At 43.1% G+C, this 19,780-nt stretch overlaps 1 protein-coding gene across 2 annotated transcripts in view; it reads left to right on the top strand.

Annotated features, from left to right (window-relative positions):
- DPYSL3 (dihydropyrimidinase like 3) overlaps positions 1 to 19,780 on the top strand; it is a 134,172-nt gene that overhangs the window by 45,126 nt on the left and 69,266 nt on the right. Inside the window, exon 1 of one of the 2 annotated variants that reach the window (XM_074291745.1) lies at positions 5,705 to 5,925. The exons of the other annotated variant lie outside the window; for it this stretch is intronic. Coding sequence (XP_074147846.1) covers positions 5,887 to 5,925 — 39 coding nt within the window. The 5' untranslated portion in view covers positions 5,705 to 5,886. Of the gene's footprint in view, positions 1 to 5,704; positions 5,926 to 19,780 lie in introns of those variants that run through there. 2 annotated transcript variants of the gene reach the window in all.

Below are 19,780 nucleotides of genomic sequence, written 5' to 3'. Positions count from 1 at the left end.
CTTTATCTCTCACTGTCTTCTCTATTTGCTTCCTCCTTCTTGTATCTCTCTTTCTTTCCCCCTCTCTGTCTCTATCTCTCTCTGTCCTTCTCTCTGTGTGTGTCTCTAGCTCCTCTCTCTGTATTTCTTTCTCTGCCTCTCCTCAGTCTTTTTGTCTCTGTCATTCTCTCTCACACACACACACATACACACACACACCCCACCCACCCACCCACCCACCCAGTTTTTTGGATAAGAGGAAGATGACATTGCTTCTGTCTTCCCAAAAGTCTGTTCTCTTTTTCCCATGAAAGAAGGCAGCAAATGGCTTTGGAGAGCAGTATCCTTCCCAGGGTGCTGCTGTATCCTCCCCTGAGTAAGGTCTAATTTCCACCAAGGATCATAAATCTACCCCTAGAGTAAGTGAAAGGTTTGCCCATCTCACTGAAGCTGGTATCAATTTTATTTTGGAATACGCCCAGGCTTCAAATTTCATGAGAAAACTTGTGTGTATGTGTGCATGGCTGTAAGATCTTCCTGTCAGTCTATGTGTGATCAAGGGAATCAAAGCCAGATTTATTCTTGTGAATTTAATGTATAAATATCTAATAATATAACTTGGCTAGGTTTCTTTTTCTTTCAGTTAATTGTGACATTGGAAGGGTATGACTAAGATTTCCTTTCTTAGAACTATAGATCAAAAGAGTTTATTCCAGTGTTTTGGAATAAATGATTTTAAAGTTAGTTTTACCAGACATTATTTATTTTCATTTACTTTAATTAGAATTACACAAATATTTGGCACAGTACTATTATGTGAGCCAGGTGCTTCCCTTATTTTAGAAGTTTTGATAGATTTTAAAAGAACTTTGTATTTTCTCCATCCATCCAATTGCCATCAACGTCACAGAATCGGAGTTGGAAAAGTCCTCAAAAACTATCCAGAAATCTGTACCTGAAGAGGAATTCATGTTACAACAGCCCTGATGTGTGGTCATCTAGTCTCTATTTAAAGGGCTACAGGGAGGGGGAGACTGGAAAACTCCCAGTGCATCTCATTCCTGTTTTGGATAGCTGTGTTAGTTTTCCTTACAGAAAATCTAAAGCTATATCCACCTAAGCCACTAGGTGGCAATACAGCTCTGGGCCTAGAGTAAGAAAGCCCTGAGTTCAAATTAAACCTCAGATTTTTCCTAATTGTGTGACTGGGCAAGTCACTTAAGCCTCAGTTTTCTCAACAGTAAAATGGGGATAAGAATCCACACAGGATTATTGTAAGACTCAGATAAGATAGTAATGTGCTGTATGAAGGTCAGCTATTATTAATAGAATGTTCTCCCACTTTCCATCAGTCCATTTCAATCACAGCCTTCACTGCCTTATTTGAGATTCAGACTTTATCAAAAGATTTCCTGACCTCCTTTCTGTCCCTCCCTCTAATCCTGCCCTTCCCCCTATTTATACACTTAATTTTTGTAGTCAGCATTTATAATCAAACTAGTACCACTTAATCAGGTTCTTGTTTTACCTAATGTTTTGAATGTATTTCATCTCACTTATTCAGCAGCAACAGTTAAGTAGAATAGAAATCAGCTTTAGGAAGTGAGGAATGGAAAAAACCTCTAAGCAGCAAAAAGTTTTTATAGTGTTTATAGTTACTATAATGCTATTAACTCTCTGGGGGCTCAATCAAAGCCTACTTACTCTTCTTTTATATACAGTACTAACAAGCTTGGTCATGTGATTTCAAAACCCACAATAAATCATTTGTTGCAAATTAAGAGTTACAGATAATAGTGATGGTGATTAACTGAAATATTGATTAAAAAAACCCTTACATTTACATAGCTATTTAAAGTTTCATTTGGTCCTCACAGCAATCCTATGAGGATTCCTTTCCAGGAAGTGATGAACTTGAGAGATAGAGACATACACACACATACAGAGACAGAGAAAAATACATTTGTGGGAATGGCCAATGTAACCATTTGTTTTTCTGGACTAAGTATATTTATTTGTTTTATTATTGTTCAATGGTGGAGAGCAATATAAATGCAAAAAAAAAATTGAATTTCTTAAAAAGAAAATTTATAAACCATGTGAAGAAGGTACCACACAGATACTATTACCTTCAGCTTATAGATGAGGAAACTGAGTCTCAGATAGCTCATGTCAATCATTCATTGTCACGGAATTAGTAAGTACTAAAAGTGAGGGTCAAACCTCAGTTGTGTGCACAAGAGACACAAAAAGGAAACACACACACACACACACACTCGAGCGAGCTCTCAGGAAGCCCAGCATTTTGGGTCCATCTAATATAAGGGCAGACAGCCTGACATCCTCCAGCAACCTTGGAGGGTGTCACCTTGTAGTACCATGGTTGATGTTCATTAGAATACTGAATACTGTAATTATGAAGAAATGCATATATACTATATGGGTAGTCATGTGTTTGAAAAAGATTTCTATCCAAAATGAAGTAAAAAGTCTGAGTACTTAAAGAGTAAACTTCTATTTACTGGAAAATTCCCTTGTGTGGAACAGTGCCTTCCTGAGCATACCAGATCAATAAGGCTCCTTACTTATTATTCTGCCTTTCCTTCCTAATGAGATTGTCAGGTATTTGAGAGTGGGGAATTTTTTCTCCCAATGGTTCCCTTGGGCCCATACATGTGAGTAAAAAATGTGGGTGCACGGAATTGATAAACTCTTCTGGGAATGTTTTTCAAATCTAATAGCATTAAAGCACAGTATTACACTGGGCATTAATTCCTTTAAAACAGGAAAAACGTGCATGGCCGAGGCTTTTCAGAGAGTGGTACATCTGTTGCTTTCTCATTGTCTTCCGGCTCTGTAAGACCAAGAACAGTGCAGACTATCCTAGGGGAATCTATTCAGATGCTTTCAACTGTGGAGTATTTCAGTCTTTGCTCTTCTCCTCTTCTTGCTCCCTTTCTTTTGGCCAGACTTGTAAGTGTGCACTGCTGCATTTCCAATCCCTCCAAATGGACATGAATTTTAAAAGGTCCCCTGTCTTTTCCCCTGTGTCTCAGCTTGGATGCTTAAATATGTTCCAAAAAGGGAAAAGATGGGGTGGAGGGGGAGAGTGTTCATTGTGTATTTGTGGTGGTAGCAACAGCTTGAAACCATTAGCCTTGCTATTATGCATTCCTGTGTTGTTGGAGCAGCTCATCACAACACAACACAACACAACACAACTCTTTATTTTTCTTAGGCCTCTTGCACCTCAAAGAGTTTAATCCAGCTAGCTATGAAGAAAGCCTTAACAGAGAATGTATTGCATGGGAATGAGAAACGTGGGATAAATTTATTCAGCGTAGAGTGCTTTTTTTCTGTAATGTCTGTAAATGAAGGATATACTAGTGTACACCAGAGGGAAAGAAATATTAAAATGCAAATTTTAAAAGAGGTAACGGAATCCCGATAGTGGCCTCTGGGTATTTTCATGTTCCTAGGAAACCATTTTGGTCATGGCCCTTCTCAATATGTTAGTGGTAGAAGCTCAGGGAAAAAAAAAAAAAAAGACTCTGCAGGGCTCTGAAGTGCCCTTTAATTCCGCCTTCCCTCCATTCTAAATATAATTCTGCTCATTTGCATGCCAATACCCAGAATGCTTTGTAATTTCACAACTCCTTTCAGTGGTCCCGGAGCTAAAGCCGCAGGAACAAAGCAAAATGTTTAGGGCGTGCCTTTGGCTTCCCCAGTCCATGCTTTGCAAAAGAAAATTGGAAGGTAATCCTTCCCCAGCGTGCCCCCTGCTTGTTAAAGCACGGTATATATTTATTGGGAACAGGCTGTGGCCTTGCTAGGGGCTGCTGTGTAAGGAAAGGAAGGTCCCTTTGGCTGGAGATTTCTGGATTAAAAAAAAAATTTAAACAGATCTCCACAAAAAGTAATTAAGCGGCTATGTGTGCAAAACACTGTGCTAAGGGTATGTGGGTAATTGCGTGACTCAGTCTCTGGCTTTAGGAAAGTTTTCAGTTAAACCTTCAATATTCATTTTTTAAAAAAGCCCATCGTGGTACTTTATGGTTTGCAACTGGGGGAGACTTTAAAAGATTATCTAGTCCTGTGTTCTCCCTTTAGAAAAAGAACTGCGGCCAGACAGGCCAGTGACTCGCCCGAGATCACCAAAGGAGAGGGAGCTGAATGTCAGAGAGGAGCTCCTCTCCAGACTCGGTGTGGCTTGCACCGCGCGAAGCTGCACTAGCGGTAACCACGGAGGGGAAGGTAGGGAGAGCATCCCACTGACAGGTAAAGGAGCGGAGGCCGGGCATGAGTTTGCTTAAGGTCACTCCGACCCAGATTCAGACAAAGTCCTCATCCCAACTTGGGCACGCTATCCATCCCAAAGGGTAGCGCGCCCCTGGCCCCGCACGCTCCCTTTCTGGACTGACACACTTCCCGTGAACGCACGGCTGTGGCCCGGAGAACCTGTCGTAGTGCCGAGCTCACGCCCTGCTTCTGGTCCTACGACCCGGGCAAACCGAGCAATCTCTCAGCGCAGTGGGCGCCCTCTCTCTAAGTGCGGGCAGAGAATGCGGATTTATATGGATGGGGGAAGCTTCCTCACCTGATACCGCCACGGACCAATGGGATCGCGGGTTCAGCCCTTATCCCTACCCCCTTTAATGAACGGGGCATCAAAGGTGTGCATCAGAGTCCGGGATCGGAGCGCGCCGGCTCGGACCGCGTGCCTCTGGCGCCGGGAGACAGCTGGGAGTGCTGATCGTGTAAAGGGCGGCAATTCCCCCCCCCCGCCCCCCAGCATGAGGGAGACGGAGAAAGAAAACGTCTCTCTGGACGTGGCTGCGAGATGTCTGCACCCGCGACTTGGCTTTGTGTGTCCGCGCTGTGAATAAAGCTGGATGTCCCTTTGTACGCGGTGTCTCGCAAGCACAGCTTTCCTTCAGAATGCTGATTAACACCCCCCCCCCACACACACACACACTGCGTCCTCACACCTTTGTAACCGTCTTCCCACCGTATCTAAAAATGGGACAGGCAGAGCGCTCCCTTCGTGCCCTCGAGCCACGGTTGGGCGTGTGCGGTGCGGTGCCCGGCCCGTCCGCCGCACGCTCTGGAAGGAATTAATGAGACTGTAGGGGAGCCGAGGGGTGCCGCCCACCCTTGTAACAAAGGCTGCCCGCCGGAGCATCCTGCCCAGGCACGGGGGGCTCAGGACGCCGAGGCTCCGGGAAAACGGGGCGCTCGCCCTGCTCCGCCGGGGCCCCAGGGCGTGGTGGGGGGTTGGGGTGCAGTTAGCAGGCTGTGTAGTTACCTGCTCCCCCCCGCCCCCTCTTTCTCTGCAGCGCACCCCCGCCCCCAGCCCGCGCGCCGGCACCACCCCGCTCCACCCCACCTTCTCCGCGGTCCGCCAGCGCCCGCCGCGCCTTGCGCCCCCTGGCGGCCGCCACGGTGCTTTCCTTACGCACGCACTCGTTTGCACACACATCCACTACACACATCCACACACACAAAAAGAAAAACTGGGTGAGGCGGATGCAATAAGGAGAATCATTAGAGGGGAGAGCGAGGAGGAGGGAGGAGCCGCGCGGACTCTCGCCTCTCTGGGTCCCAGCTGGTTCTGCAAAAGAAAAGGAAGAGGGAGAGAAGCGAGGGGCGGGGGTGAAAGGGGCGCAGGGAGAGCTGCTATTGTCTCTCGAGCGGCGGCGGCGGCGGCGGCGGCCCGGTGGGGGGCGGGCGGAGGAGGGAGAGGGGGAGGAGAAGGCGGCGGCCGCGGCCAGCGAGCGAGGGAGCTAGCGAGCGCACCATTCTCTTCACCTGATCTCCGGGCGGGGTGCGAGCAGCAGCGCAGGGGGAGAAGCCGCAGCCGGAGAGGAGCCGCCGTGCAGCAGCAGCCCAGCCACCGCCGCCGCCACCATGTCCTACCAGGGCAAGAAGAACATCCCCCGGATCACGGTGAGCCCCGACCCGGCGCCGCTGCCTCCTCCCCTTCCCCTTCCTCCCTCCCTCCCTCCCTCTCCCGCTTTGTGTGGGGCGAGTGGCTCCCGGCCCGGGGCACCGCCGACAGGAGAAGTTGAGGAAAGGGAGGCGGGGAGGCGGACGGGGGCGCGCGGCTCCGGGGCTGGGCGGGGGAGAAAAACAGAAAACAGTAATAATGGCAGTGATAACTCAGAAAAAGAAGCGGCCCCGTCCGGCCCTCCCCGCAACTCTGCGCCTGCTCCCGGCCGAGGCGCCGGATAGCGGACAGCTCCGCGCTGCTCGCGCCCCCTCCCCGGGAGCTCGAGCGCGTCCCGGAGCCCGGGCGGGGGAGCCGGACGGCCGCGGGCCCGGGGCCTGGAGCGGGCTGGCTTCTGCCTAACGGCCTCGAAGCTTGCGAGGCTGCGGATCTCCCTTGAAGCGCGAGGCCAGGGACTCGGGTTTTGGGGGAGGACCCCGCCCGCGCGGTTCCAGCTCTGCCCCCTAAGGGGCCAGGGGATGTCGCCTCCCCGCATCCCTGGAGGGTTAAGTCGCCTTCCACTTGGCTCCCTTTGTACGGCCCCGACCTTCCCTCCTTTGCTTTTGCTTCATGTTTTGGTGCGTCATGTGCCGGGTGGGAACTGACGAGGACAAAATAGGAACCGGATTTCTCTTCTCCCGGCCCGAAGCGCTGACCGCGAAGTATTTTAAATCTGTCGGCGTTTGAGGAAAACCCGGGCGGGCTTTTCTTTCTTATTTTTTTTTTTTTTATTTTTTTATATCTAAGACCTGAGTTTGTTTCCCCTCGCGCCCGGCGCACCTAGCTTTGTGTGCCCCGGGGCTTGTGGCTGGGGCGGGGTGGGGACGCTGGAGGCAGGTACTGGGTCTGCATCCCCCGGGAGATGTGGGCCGTGCCCGTCTCAGAGCCCCGGCCCCCTCCCCTGCTTTATTCTGCATGCAAGGAAAAGGGGAATTGGAATAGTAGGACAGCCCTCCTGGCCTCCCTTGGACCCGGGCTTTTAGTCTCATTTGTTGTTGTTTTTTAATGCAGCTGTGCTTTGTTTCCCATGACTTTAATTAAATCTTTTGTGGGATGGGGTGTGGGCTGGGGGGAATGGGTTGGCTACTCCATCTTTGCCAGGCGAACAAAGGAAGCGATAAACCCGGCCCCAGAAGCGGCTTTGCAGATGTTGGGTGCCTCTGCTGCTACCTGTTATCCGCTAATTAATTTGCTGAAGGCACACAGCCGAAGGGGGCTTCGGTCGTCCCGTTTGCCACGGTGCCCGTATCCGTTATGAATGAGCATGTCTGGCCCTTACTAGGTGAATGCCCCGGATTTGCGGATGTCCATATCCACATTGGGCTTTATTTGAATTGCAATGCGAGCCGCCTGAGAAGGCATCCGTCTGGCTGTTTTCTGGGGCTGGGCTGATTCAGTGCCTTCACCCACACCTTATGTCCAGCTTGTCCTTGGGGAAACTCCTCACCGGCGCTCAGCCTAAGCTTCGGATAAGCTCCAGGTTTTGTAACCACAGCCTTTCTCCTTTTTACCTTTGCCAGCATCTCTTAAATGAAATAATTTAGAAACATGGGGGGGTGTCTTAGGCTATTCCTAACGGGTTTTTTTTCCTTTCTCAAATTGATGTCCCTGCGGAATGAGCATTGTGGAATTGAGTCATTAAAAAACGAAGGTAATTGGGACAAAACCTCCATTCTTGCATTAATCTGCAGAACTCGGCAAGGACCGCTTTCTTTGGAGATGTTACATGTATGTGCTGCACATGATTCATACATGTATTCATCCATTGCAGTGCTTTACACACGATGCATGGGGCTCCGTACTCATCCGTGGGCTTGGAATAGACGGCACGGCTGTGATTACTGCATTCGGCCAATCCAAAAGCTAGAGTGATTTTTCCCGTGGGCCCTGACCGGTGTTGTAGCAGGCCCCACCCACTCCCAGGGCCACCATTCATGACACCTCCGAGGAAAGACGAGAAAGGTCTCAGGGGCTGCCGGTCTCTGAGCGGAACAGGTGTGGGTGGGGTTAGCGTTTGCCTCTCTGGACCTTGCCTCCTCGGGATGTAACCTCCGCTGGGAGTTTGGATTACGTCTTTTCCTTCCCGAGACCACCTCAGCCTGATAGGAGAGATGGTGGTGTCTCCTTGCCTCAGGGTCTCCTAGTGCAAATATAGTCTGTGATTCAGAACAGGGCAAGCTTTATATTATAATGTGGGGAGGATGTTTTCTACACCAAAGCCAAAAAAACCGTTGTTAGAGGGTCATTGTTGGATAAGGCTAACCGTAGTCCACCGATGCACTTCTAGAAATTTGTCCTGTTTTGTGTATTTTTTTGGAAAGAATGTGGGCAATGTGTGAAAATAATTTTTCAAACGTTACATATTATGCATATAGGTTTATGTGTGTACATCTATAAAACTATAGGTTATACATGTTGACCAAGATTTTAAAATTGCCTTAGAGAGGCTACACACTTTTCCAATAGATTCTCTTTATACTTACTCCAGAGTTTTTCAGAATATGGTGAGATTTTGATTTAGCTTCTGTGCTAATTTCCTTCAAATTTCAGCTTCAAAGCTGACTCCACTCTCAGTATCCAGAGGCTCTCAGTAGAACAGCAGTCACATGGGTACGGTTTTTTTTTTTTTTTTTTTTTTTTTGGCCTTAAGCCAGCTCCTTGACTCCCCTTTCTTCTTCATCCCCTCCCCCATGATTTGGACCAAAGTGGCATTTGTGTCACTTGGTTTCTGCCCTTTTTTCTCTTTGCTGCTTTCCTGGCCACAAACCCTGGGCCTGAAGCCACCCCCCCAGGGACAAGGAATGATAGCCCTGCAGTTAGGATGGTGACTGATTTTTGCCAGGCTGGGAACCAATTTCCCAGGCTATTTCTTGGTGTGGAATCCATTCTTCAGAGACCTAAGAGTTTAGGGCTGGTGCTTTGACTGGGAGGTTTCATTTCTAGAAATTGCTTTTTATTCTTTCTTATGTCATTTAAGACTTCTTATAGTCTGACTCCAGCCTACCTTTCTAGTCTCATTGCCCATCCCTCCTCTACCCTCCAGCCACCCCACTCCCCACTTAAAGTCTCTTAATTTTGTCCTGCTTCACTGTCAGTATTCTCCCACAGGCCATTTCCCCCAATTTAGAATATGTTCTCTTCAAAGCTCCACCTGTTGATAGGCTGGTCTTCCTCAAAAACCGGCTTAGATGCCTCTCCTCTGTAATTGTCCAAATTGAAAATTCACGCCTATCTCCCTTCCCCTCCCCCAAAAGAAACTCACATTTTGTCTGGAGTTCTCTCTGCCTGTTACATCCTGCTTTGTTTCACAGAACTCTATGTAACATGCCCTAATTCATTTGTTAGGCTGCAGACATAGGGGGCAGGGGCTGTGTGCAGCCCCGTGGGTACCTGGCAGATAAAAAATGTTGCTGCATTGTATTAAATTGAAATCTCCCAGAGCCCCCACTGAGTACTTAGGCACTGCCCGGTCTGCCGATCTCACTTGGAAGTGTTAGGGCTGGAGATGCTGGGTGGGTTGCTCCGCCTATGCAGTCTGTATCTCCGTGCAGCTCGGGGTGGGGCAGCATGATGGCGGGAAGATGCTTCCCCTGAGACATTCTGCATAAATGGCAGAATCCCCATTGTACCTTATCCTCCCAAGGATTCCATTCTGGCTGCATTCAGATCTCTATAACAGGAAAGCATAATTGTGGAGTATGGGGAATTGGGGGTTTTCTCTAAGTCTTAAAGAGCTGTCCTTTGTTCTTGTTTACTGACAGCTTCTCTTTCCTTTAAAATGAGTATTATTTTTACCCAAAGCCTTTCCCTCACCGTTCCCAGTGCCTGTCCCCTCCCTTTTCAGCTGTTGAACAACTCCTGCTCAGCTTTTAAAGCCTGGATCAAGGGATACTCTCCCAGGTGACCTTTCCTTGGATTTCCCCTTAATTGATAAATATCTTCTCCTCTTTAGACCTTTTTTTCTTACAAATCTGAACATTTTCTCTCATAGTTATTTCTTTCAGGCTTTTCATTCTTGGGAAAGACTGAAAGCTCCATGAAGACAGAAGTTTATATCTTATCTAAACTTGGTGTTTATTGCTTAGCATTCAGTCAGGGCTCTCAGGTTCTAAATTGTTGTATTAATGTCAAGAGATGAAGCTTTAGTGATTTTCCTGATTTTTCTCCCTTTCCCTTTCCCCAGTCTTATTATTGAATGATAGAACCAGTTGTCAATCATTGAGTGACAACTTATTCTGGTGACTTGGAATGTAAACTTGATGAGTACAGTAATTGCATCACTTTTGTGACCTTAATGACTGGCAAATACTTGAGATTGGAAAAAGAGAATGAAGGAAGCGTGGGGTAAGAGAGAGGAGGGTTAAGTCTAAAACTCCTGAATGACAGTGACATGCAGTTGTTAGCTTTTTGTTTAAATACTGTGAGGGTTTTGTCCAGGATGGATGTGTGATTTCATCTTTGGTAAATAGGACCAAAGGGTAGTCCTTGGAGGGTTCCCACTTACGTGGCACCTCCTAATTTGGACCTTCACTCAGAGGATTTGGGGTCTAGTTATTTGGAAGGCCAAGAAGAGTATGGAAATACAGAGAATTGACTTGAAGTGTTTTGTAAGGGGAAATGTGAGATTGGAACCAGATAGAAAAGACCTCTTTTTTGTATAATTTGTAAACAGAAAAGGCCTTGAAGTCTCCAGAGTGTTTTCTGAGGTTATTGGCAGTGGAATGACCTATATGACCCCAGAAGGGGTCCATAAAATCCACTTATCCATAAAATCATGAGATTGGAAACCCAGAGTTGGAAAAGACATTAGAGGTCATCTGATTCATCTTCCTTATTTTGTTGACAAGGAAATATGGATGAGGTACATAGGGTTAGGTGCCTTAATACCCTCGCAGCCTCAATTTCCCCATCTGTAAAATGAGGATTTTATACTGTGCTGGCTTCCCCCACCCTCCATGCCCTGAACGGCTAAGCAGTAGGTGTTCAACAAATAAATGCTTGTTGATTGAAAAGAGAAGTTGTAGTATCCAGTTGTCTATCTTCAGGGCATAAGTACGAGATCAAAGATTTGAGGAGTATGAGAAATAAACTGAAATATCTGAAGGAGATCTCTATATAAATCTTACTTAGGATTCATAAATCCCTTTATGGTTTTGGTGAGTCATATGGTAATTCTCAATAAGATTAGTAAAATTTGTCTAAGAATATCTCTTTGCTAAAGCTGTCACCTGACAGTGGTGCTAATAATACTGTTGATAATAGTGCTTTGAGATTTGCAAAGAGCTTTATATTTATTTATTTATTTTTAATACACATTGCTTTATGAATCATGTTGGGAGAGAAAAAAAATCAGAGCAAAAGGGAAAAACCATAGGAGAGGAAAAAAAAAACAAAATAGAAAAAAGAAGTGAACATAGCATGTGTTGGTTTACATCCAATATTCATATTTCTTTTTCTGGATGCAGATGGCATTTTCTGTCCAAAGTTTGTTGGGATTGCCTTGGATCACTTAACCACTGAGAAGAACCAAGTCTTTCATAGTTGATCATAGCACATTCTTGCTATTATTGTGTATAATGTATTCCTGGTTCTTCTTGTTTCACTCAGCATCAGTTCATATAAATCTTTCAAGGCCTTTTAAAAATCAACTTGTTCATCATTTTTTATAGAACAATAATATTCCATTATCTTCGTTTAGCACAACTTTTTTGTCCATTCCCCAATAGATAGACATCTACTCATTTTCTGCAATTTGCTGCTACAAACATTTTGCAAATTATCTTATTTGATTCTCACAAAAATCCTTTGAAGTAGGTGTTATTACTATACCCATTTCACAGATAAGGAAACTGAGGCAAATAGAGGTTAAAGTGCTTTGTTTAGGGTCATATATCTAGTAAATAAACAAGATTTGAACTGAATTCAAAGATGATTTAGACATTTACTAGCTGTCTTTCCCTGGACAAGTCACTTAACCCTCAGTTTTCTCATCCATAAAAGGAGCAGGAGAAAGAAATGGCAAACCACCCCAATATCTTTACCAAAAAAAAAAAACCCCAAATGGTGTCAGTCACATACAACTGAAAAATGACCAAACAACTTTCTAACTTCTGGCCAGAAGCTCTGTTCCTTGAATGGCTTAACTGCCTCTACCTCTCCCTCCGATCAGTATCCTCTGACCTCATCATAGTTTATTAAATATAAAGAAAAAAAAATCTTTAGGACAGATGCATCGTTTTGCTCCTAAACGAGTATTTATAATGGTTCAGGGATATAAGAATTCTGTGTTAACAAATGAATTCCAGTCCAGATGAATGCTCATGTCTGTTTAATGCAGAGATTAATTAGTTTCTGGCTACACCCTCATGTTAATGTTCACTTACTCCATTTTTTTCTTTATATCAAAGAAATTCTTCTCAAGCCAAACAGGGAACCTTAGAGAACAAGGAAAAGGCTTGGGAGGTCCAGGTGAAAAAGCAGTTCTAATAGAAAATTGGTTCCTGTTTCCTATGGTGAAAACAGAGGTTGCCAGTTTAGTTACATCTCATTTGGATGGTTGAAATAAATTTTAGTTCACAGAGTATTAGCCCGCTAAGGGGCTTTAGAAGTCATTTAGATCCAATACCTTTGTAATAGAGTCTTTGAATAAAGATGAAGGAATTGAGGTCGAACAGGAGAGGGAGGAAGTGATAAGAGCTTAAGTGTGCCTTTGGTGCAACTTAGTAAATGGCAGAGCCAAGGTTCAAGACCAAGATTCCAGATCTTGTGTTCTTCTCTCCTCTGTGTACCATGATGGCCTGCCTGTGGTCACAAGGATAAGTGTCACAGCTCTTTCTGTGGGACAGATGATGAAACTGGGACCCAAGAGGGCTTTAAAGGCCTAAAGTCCCAGAAGAGAATTTAGAACTTGGGTCTCCCTGACACCCAGACTCCCTTTAAATTCCACCCCCATAGACTCTGGTCTTTTAAGTCATGAGAATTGTCTCCAAAGATCATGTTCAAGGGGAGCCAAGATGACATGTGGTCCAGCCAAGCCAGTCCCATGGTGATGGGACTGAAAAAATCCCCAGAATGTGCAGGTTCTGCGGACAGTGGGTCAGCAGGAGTATCTGCCAACCCTTTGCTGCTGCTGCCAGTTGTCTAAGAAAATTTTTGGAATTACCCCCAGAGCAGTGTGGTCAGTTACAAGGTAGTAAAATAATATAAATTGTAATTTATACATAAATTACATTAGAATATAAATTAATAATAAAGTATTAATTAATAAAACACTATAATTTATAAAATACTTTCCTGTAGCGCTTTAATGCTTTTTTTTTAGTGCTTTGGAAATAGCCTGGCATGCTCTCTATGGTCCCTGTCTTTGGTCTTTTTTTTTCCTCCCCATAAGATCCTTCCTTTCTAAAGCCAGATCCTCCTAGAACTGTTCTAAGGAATATTAAGTGGACACACCCAGATATGGGGCAGAGGGAGATCTTTGTAGTGGCCCAGGACCTTACTCCTAAGCTCATTTTAAATTAAAGACATTTCTCATTGTTTCATTTCATTTTTTTTCCCTCCCTTTGAAGAGCTAAACAATTAACTAGGAAGGAAACAGGAATGTTTTGAAATGGCAATATTAAGGAAGATGTTTTAAAATAAGCATAAAGGAAAAGCTTACCAGAGAAGCAGATGGATAATAGTATCTCTTTTGCAAAATGAAGTTTGGGGTGGGGAAACACTGTAGGGAACTGAGTTCTGAGTTTCAATCCTGCCTTTGCAACTGAAAAGCTTTGTGTCTCTGGGAAGAACTCTTCATTTTTGGGTTTTAGGTCCATTATCTGTAAAACAAAGGTGTGGGATTTTTAGATGGTTTCTAATAAATTAAAAAGATCTACTGTAAACATTCTCTCACAGTTAACCTATATCCTCTTACCATCTTTTCTTAGCTTTATACCCAGAGTTCCATAGTCCTTGCTTTTGCCCTCTTCCTTCTTCCTTTGTCCACAGTTACTTGGACTTGGGAAAAAGTAAGATGATGTTAGAAACGATAGAAAATGACTGAATTGGGGAAGCATTAGGGTCTAAGAATTTCCATCTATTTGCTCATAAAAACCAAGATACTTTTTTATGTCTTTTGTTTTTATTATTATTATTTATATTTATCTATTTTTGTGTATATCCCTTCCAGCAACTTACAGTGTCTTCTCTTGTAACAAAGATTAAAAAAGAAAATAAAATTTAAAAACCCAATACATTGATCACATCTGACAACATATTCAGTATTCTGCACTCCCACTCCCTAACTTCTACAGTGTAAGGAGACTTTTCTCAGTTCTTTACGAGTCCACCTTAGTTACATGATTTTAGTTTCAGTTTAATATTTTGCTTTTTTCCATTGTTATAGTCATTATATATGTTACATTATATCTGTTTATATAGCTATTATATATATAATGTACAAACATATAATGTGATAATTAGCTATATGTATAAAGAGATATAAAAATCCCTTCTTTAAATGAAAGACATTCATAGAATCCTCTAGTGCCCTGCTGGAGGTAGAAGGACTTAGAGAAAAAGATCATTGCCATTTTTTATCCATAGGTTCCACAATGCTTTTCTAATATTAGTAAAGTATAGTTAGACCATTGGGAGTAGTCTGGGGAGGATAGTTGCTCAGAAAATTATAAAAAGTGAATATTCATATTCACAAAAGCTACCCTTCAAGGAAGAAAGGAACAAATTTTGAGTGTTGCCCATAGTTAAGGTAAAAATCCATATTCTGTAATTCAGAGCTATAACTAGGATGAGGTAACTGGATTTTTGTTTCAGGATGCTAAAATTTAGAGGGTGCTGACAGCTTTTGTATTTCTTCAGTAGGTAAAAACTACTAAATTTACTATTAATTATTATTAGTTGAAATAGGAAGTTAATAGAGCTATAGCTGCATCTCAGTTGAACTTTTCCTGGTCCCATTCTGACTGTTAACAAACTCTCCATCAGCCACCTCCCAGTTCTTCCTAAAGGAACAGTGTTCTGGGATCTTCTCCCCCATCAGGCCTTGTGTCCTAAGGAGGTCTTGGACTTGAGATTTTTTCCCATGGCTTGTCCATGGAAGATTTGTTTTGACATGTTTGTCCCCAGAGTTTGAATTTCTAGTTACCATTCTGCTGAAGAAAATAAATTTTTGAAAAGTGCAGGGACTGGGACAACTAGGTGGCACAGTAGATAGAGCACCAGCCCTGAAGTCAGGATCACCAGAGTTCAAATCTGGTCTCAGACACTTAACACTTCCTAGCTGTGTGACCCTGGGCAAGTCACTTAACCCCAGCCTAAAAAAAAGAAAGAAAGGGAAAAAAAAGAAAAGTACAGGGACTGATCATGTAGTCTTTGAATCCCTAAATTTAAATCAGTGCCTGGTACACAGTAAGCACTTCATAAATGCTTATAGATTGATTTCCATAAACGTTAACAAAGGCCTAGAGACATTTAATAGTATTTATTTATTTATTTATTCATTTATTTTTTTTTTAGGGACATAAATTGAGTAATGGTTGGAGAGAAGAAAGTCTCTTTGAAATGTCTCCATTCTGGTGGTCTTTTTCCTAACCTGCTGGTTTTTTCCATTCACTTCCTCTCAACTGAAAGTAGCCAAATCCTGTTCTCTAAGCTCCTAAGAGTTAAAGACGTGACCTGACAGCCACTGGCTTAGAGACTGATTGCTGGGGAACAGCCTTGGCAAGGCTTGCCAGCACAAACAAAGCCCTATTGTAATCCCGGCTGCTCTGGGTGAAATGTGTTGCTGGAGGAACCCATCCATTACTGAGACTCCTTTCCTCCCCAGGATTCCCTGCATCTGTGAATTTCAGGGCCCTTCTTATGGTATAGTCAGCCTGAAAAAGTACTTTATATTTTCTTTCTTCAGCCATTGTAAAGAAGTTCATAGAGACTTTCATCTCTCTTCCTAGAGACTGACAGAACTGGCGACATGATCCAGGTTGAATGGGTACAAAAATAATGCCTTTAATTAAGGTCTATTTATGCCCTTGTATAAACTGCAAATAAAGTCATTAGAATCATTTACAGCAATTAGTACAGACCAACCCCTCATTTGCATAACAAAATCTTCTCTTAAGAAGGCTGGGCTTATTTATGGGCTTCCCTTTCTCACTTTTTTGTTCTTATGGAACTATTTCTTCACATATTTTAAACATTTCCCCCTGCACCTGTCAGGCCTCTCTGTTGGAGGTTTGTTCAGATTGAAGGAAGTTTATCTCATGCTTGCACAAACTCTGTTATCTGCTCTTTTAATAGCACACATTTCCATGAAAGGCTTATGAAGTATTTTTCTCTTCACCTTTTGAGGTGGTGCAGATGTAACCCCCATTTTATCATTTTATAGATTATGGGAAACAGAGCTCTGGAAGGTTATTATTTGCACATGGTCACTAAGAATCTAAAAAAAATTCAATTCAATAAGCATTGTAGCCTGTAAAAACTACTAGTATTTGAGTAAGGACATAATTCTCAGAATTCCTATCTACTGCTTATAAGAACTAAGACTTTTTTTTTTCAATGATACCATTTATTTTTTAATCCGTTTTTCTGCCAATATTCTTCCCATGCGATGTCTTTTTAAGAAACAAAGATTAAAAAAGGAAAAAAACCTTACAATCAACATATTGACCTTATCTGACAGTATATATATTCTTAACTAAAGTCTAAGAACTGTGATAAGTACAAAAACAAAAAAAAGGAAACTTTCCCTGCTCTCAACATGTTTTTGATTCACTTGTTCATTTATTCATTTAAAAAATGACCAGTTTCCCCATTTCACCCAGGCCGGAAATACAGTTTCACTACAATTCTTGGCCAGTTCCACTACTGATTGGCAGAGGAACTTTGACCCTTACTAATTCAAACCTAAGCTGGTTTTTCTCTCCTGAGATAACCCTTATGGCCCCTGCTTCTGGGGGGGGGGTCCTCACCACAATAATCATATACTTAGTATGGACATTCAGTTGTCACAGCAATCCCAAGACAGAGGGAGCCTCCCTAGTAAGTGGAATCAAGGACATGCACCATTCACCCAGCCAAATGTTTTAACCACATCGAGCTAGCTGTCTCTTAAGAACGTGGAGGCAGGAAGCTTAGAAGAGAGACATAAAACTATCCAGTATTAATGCTAAGTGCCAGCTATATGGTGTTCACTGTAACTAGCAGATCAGAAAAGACCATTGGGAGTGAACTTGCTTTGGAAGGACATAACTTTTGCAATTTATGTAAATATAAATTATTTTCAATTCTGTTGTATTTTCATTTGTTTTAGTGGTATCGCAACATACCGATTTCTCTGTTGATCTGTGCTATGTTTGTCTGCCTCTCTGTTTTATCTAACTATATGCTAAGCTCAAGAGCAGAAAATTGAAAGATCAGATTTAAAGCAGTATAGGAATTTAAATATCATCTCATCTTGAATCCTCATTTTACAAATAAGTGAACTGAATGTCAGAAGGGAAGGGAGTTGCCCCCAAATCACTCAGATAATAAAGATACAAAGTCTCCCTTCTCTTATATACTTTATTATTTCCCACCACATGATACTCAACACAGTACGTGGCACACAAGAAGTATTTTAAAATCTGAGAGGGAGAAAAAGTATTTTAAAATTTGTTTGACTTGATGTAATGGCACAGATTCTCAGTGTGTTTGAGTTTGTAGACTCAGCCATATGTCCCCGAATTTACACATTTGTTTACAAGTTGGAAAATTGACCTCAGTTTTTCCTCACATGGCAAAAGGCATTTGATAAGCTCACATCAGTACATGAATTTAACAAGCATTCATGTGATGGTCGGGATTTTAGTATTTCTTTAAATAAACCAAGTTTTGTAAAGATAGGAGGCTACAGTTAGGAAAAAATAGCTAACTTTTTCTCTGTTGTGTTGGATGAACTGCTGATCTTCCTCAAGGTGGAAGTGAAACTACTACTGTGTTCCTCTAGTAGTTTATGGCAGCCTCTGACTATTGAACCTAGACTGCCGGCACCCCAGGGAAATGCCCAGAACCACCCCCAGAACAGCTAGCTGTTTTCATTTCAGCTGGTAAAAATATCCCTGAGTGACTCCTTTAAAATTGAGCTGTAGGACTTCCCACTCACTTTTCTGTTTAAGCGGGAGCATGTTTAAAGCTGCGTAGATGATATAGTAGGTAAGTGAAGGGAACCAGCACCAGCCATGTACTAGCTGTACTAATATCTCATTTGAGGCCGGACTGGAGTCAGAGGGACCTCAAGTTGTGTCTTGTTTCAGACACTTGCTAGCTGGCTGACCTGGACAGAGCCCCTGTTTTCTGGGCTCCTGCTGTCTCATCACTTTTGCTGTTCTCCACCAGAAGATACTGATTCCTGTTTTGTTTGGGTTGGAGCCCATCAAATTGGTCACATTTGGCTCCTCATCTCCATTCTGTGTTGCTGGGCCTTTGGTATTTTATCTGTAGTTGTGGCACCTGCTAATGCTGCCCATATTAAGTTGAGCAGTGGTGATTTGTGTCTTGTAGGATATCTTTTTTCTTCCCTTTCTCCCTCCCTCCTTCCCTCCCTTCCTCCCTATCTCCTTCCCTCCTCCCTCCCTTCTGCCCTCCCTTTCTTCCTTTCATTTTTATGATCCTTTCTTAGTAGAATTGAGCCTCTTTTTTGGTGATGAACTAAACAGATAGCTTGAAATATCTGCAAATATAAAGAAATGAAATTGTACTTCAGGCAAGGACAAAATGCCTTAAGGGAGGAGGAGGAGGGGAAAAGTATGGAAGAGTCGAGTCAGCAGGTAACTGCCTGTGGGCAGGGAGGTGGGGGGGGAAGGGAGGATCTGTGGACCCTGGTATCAAGTGTAATAAATGTATTTCTGAATAGCTGGCTACATAGAAAAGGTTTTTTTGTAAATTGAAATCAATCTTGAATACAGACAGGGAGCTTGTTGTTAAAATGAATCTGGTAATGGAATTCTTTTTGAAAGACTGCTTTTAAAAATTTTTTGTTTTTTATTTATAAGCTGTGTGACCTTGGGCAAGACTGCAGGATCATAGGAAGGCTCAAATGAGATAATGGGCATAAATACATTAAAAATCTCAGTTTCTCTCTTTTCCCTATTCTCTTTCCTTCCCCTCCTTTTCTCCCTCTTCTCTCACTCTTTCTCCCTACCACCTTCCCTTTCCTCTCCCTCCCTCATTCTTTTTCTTTTTATCCCTCCTTGTCTTCTGCTTTTTTCTTACCTTCCTGTTTTCCCTTTTTCTTTCTCTCCATATTTCTTTTTCCCTCCTTCCCTCCTCTCTTTCCTCCTTCCCTCCTCCCTTCCCTCCTTCCCTCTCTCTCCTCTCCCTCCCTCATTTTCTTTTTCTCCTTCTGCTGTCCTCTGTTCCTTTTCCTTACCTTCCTGTTTTTCCTTTTTCTTTCTCTCCATATTTATTTTTCCCTCCTTCTCTCCTTCCCTCCCTCCCCTCTCTCCCCTCTCCATTTCCCTCTTCTTCCCTCCTTCCTTCCTTTCCTTGGACATTGGGAGTCCATTGGAAGGTTAAATGACTTAGGGCCACATAGACAATATGTGTCAGAGGCAAGCATGGGACAGCACATTTGTCTATTATACTATCACCCTCTGCCTTAAATTATATAGCTGTATAAACAATTATGCCAAGATCAGCTCTTAATACTTATTATTATATATAATTACACATTATATATAATATGTAAGTAATACTTAAATTATTTTTCATAAAATAAGAAAATTGGACTAATGAACTCTGAAGCCTCTTCTAGGACTAATAGTTTATATCTGAGAG

Source organism: Sminthopsis crassicaudata, chromosome 2 (genome assembly GCF_048593235.1).
Source record: "Sminthopsis crassicaudata isolate SCR6 chromosome 2, ASM4859323v1, whole genome shotgun sequence".
Taxonomy (NCBI): Eukaryota; Metazoa; Chordata; class Mammalia; order Dasyuromorphia; family Dasyuridae; genus Sminthopsis; species Sminthopsis crassicaudata.
Note: the sequence above shows the minus strand (reverse complement) of the source record. Positions and strands in the feature narration are given on the sequence as shown.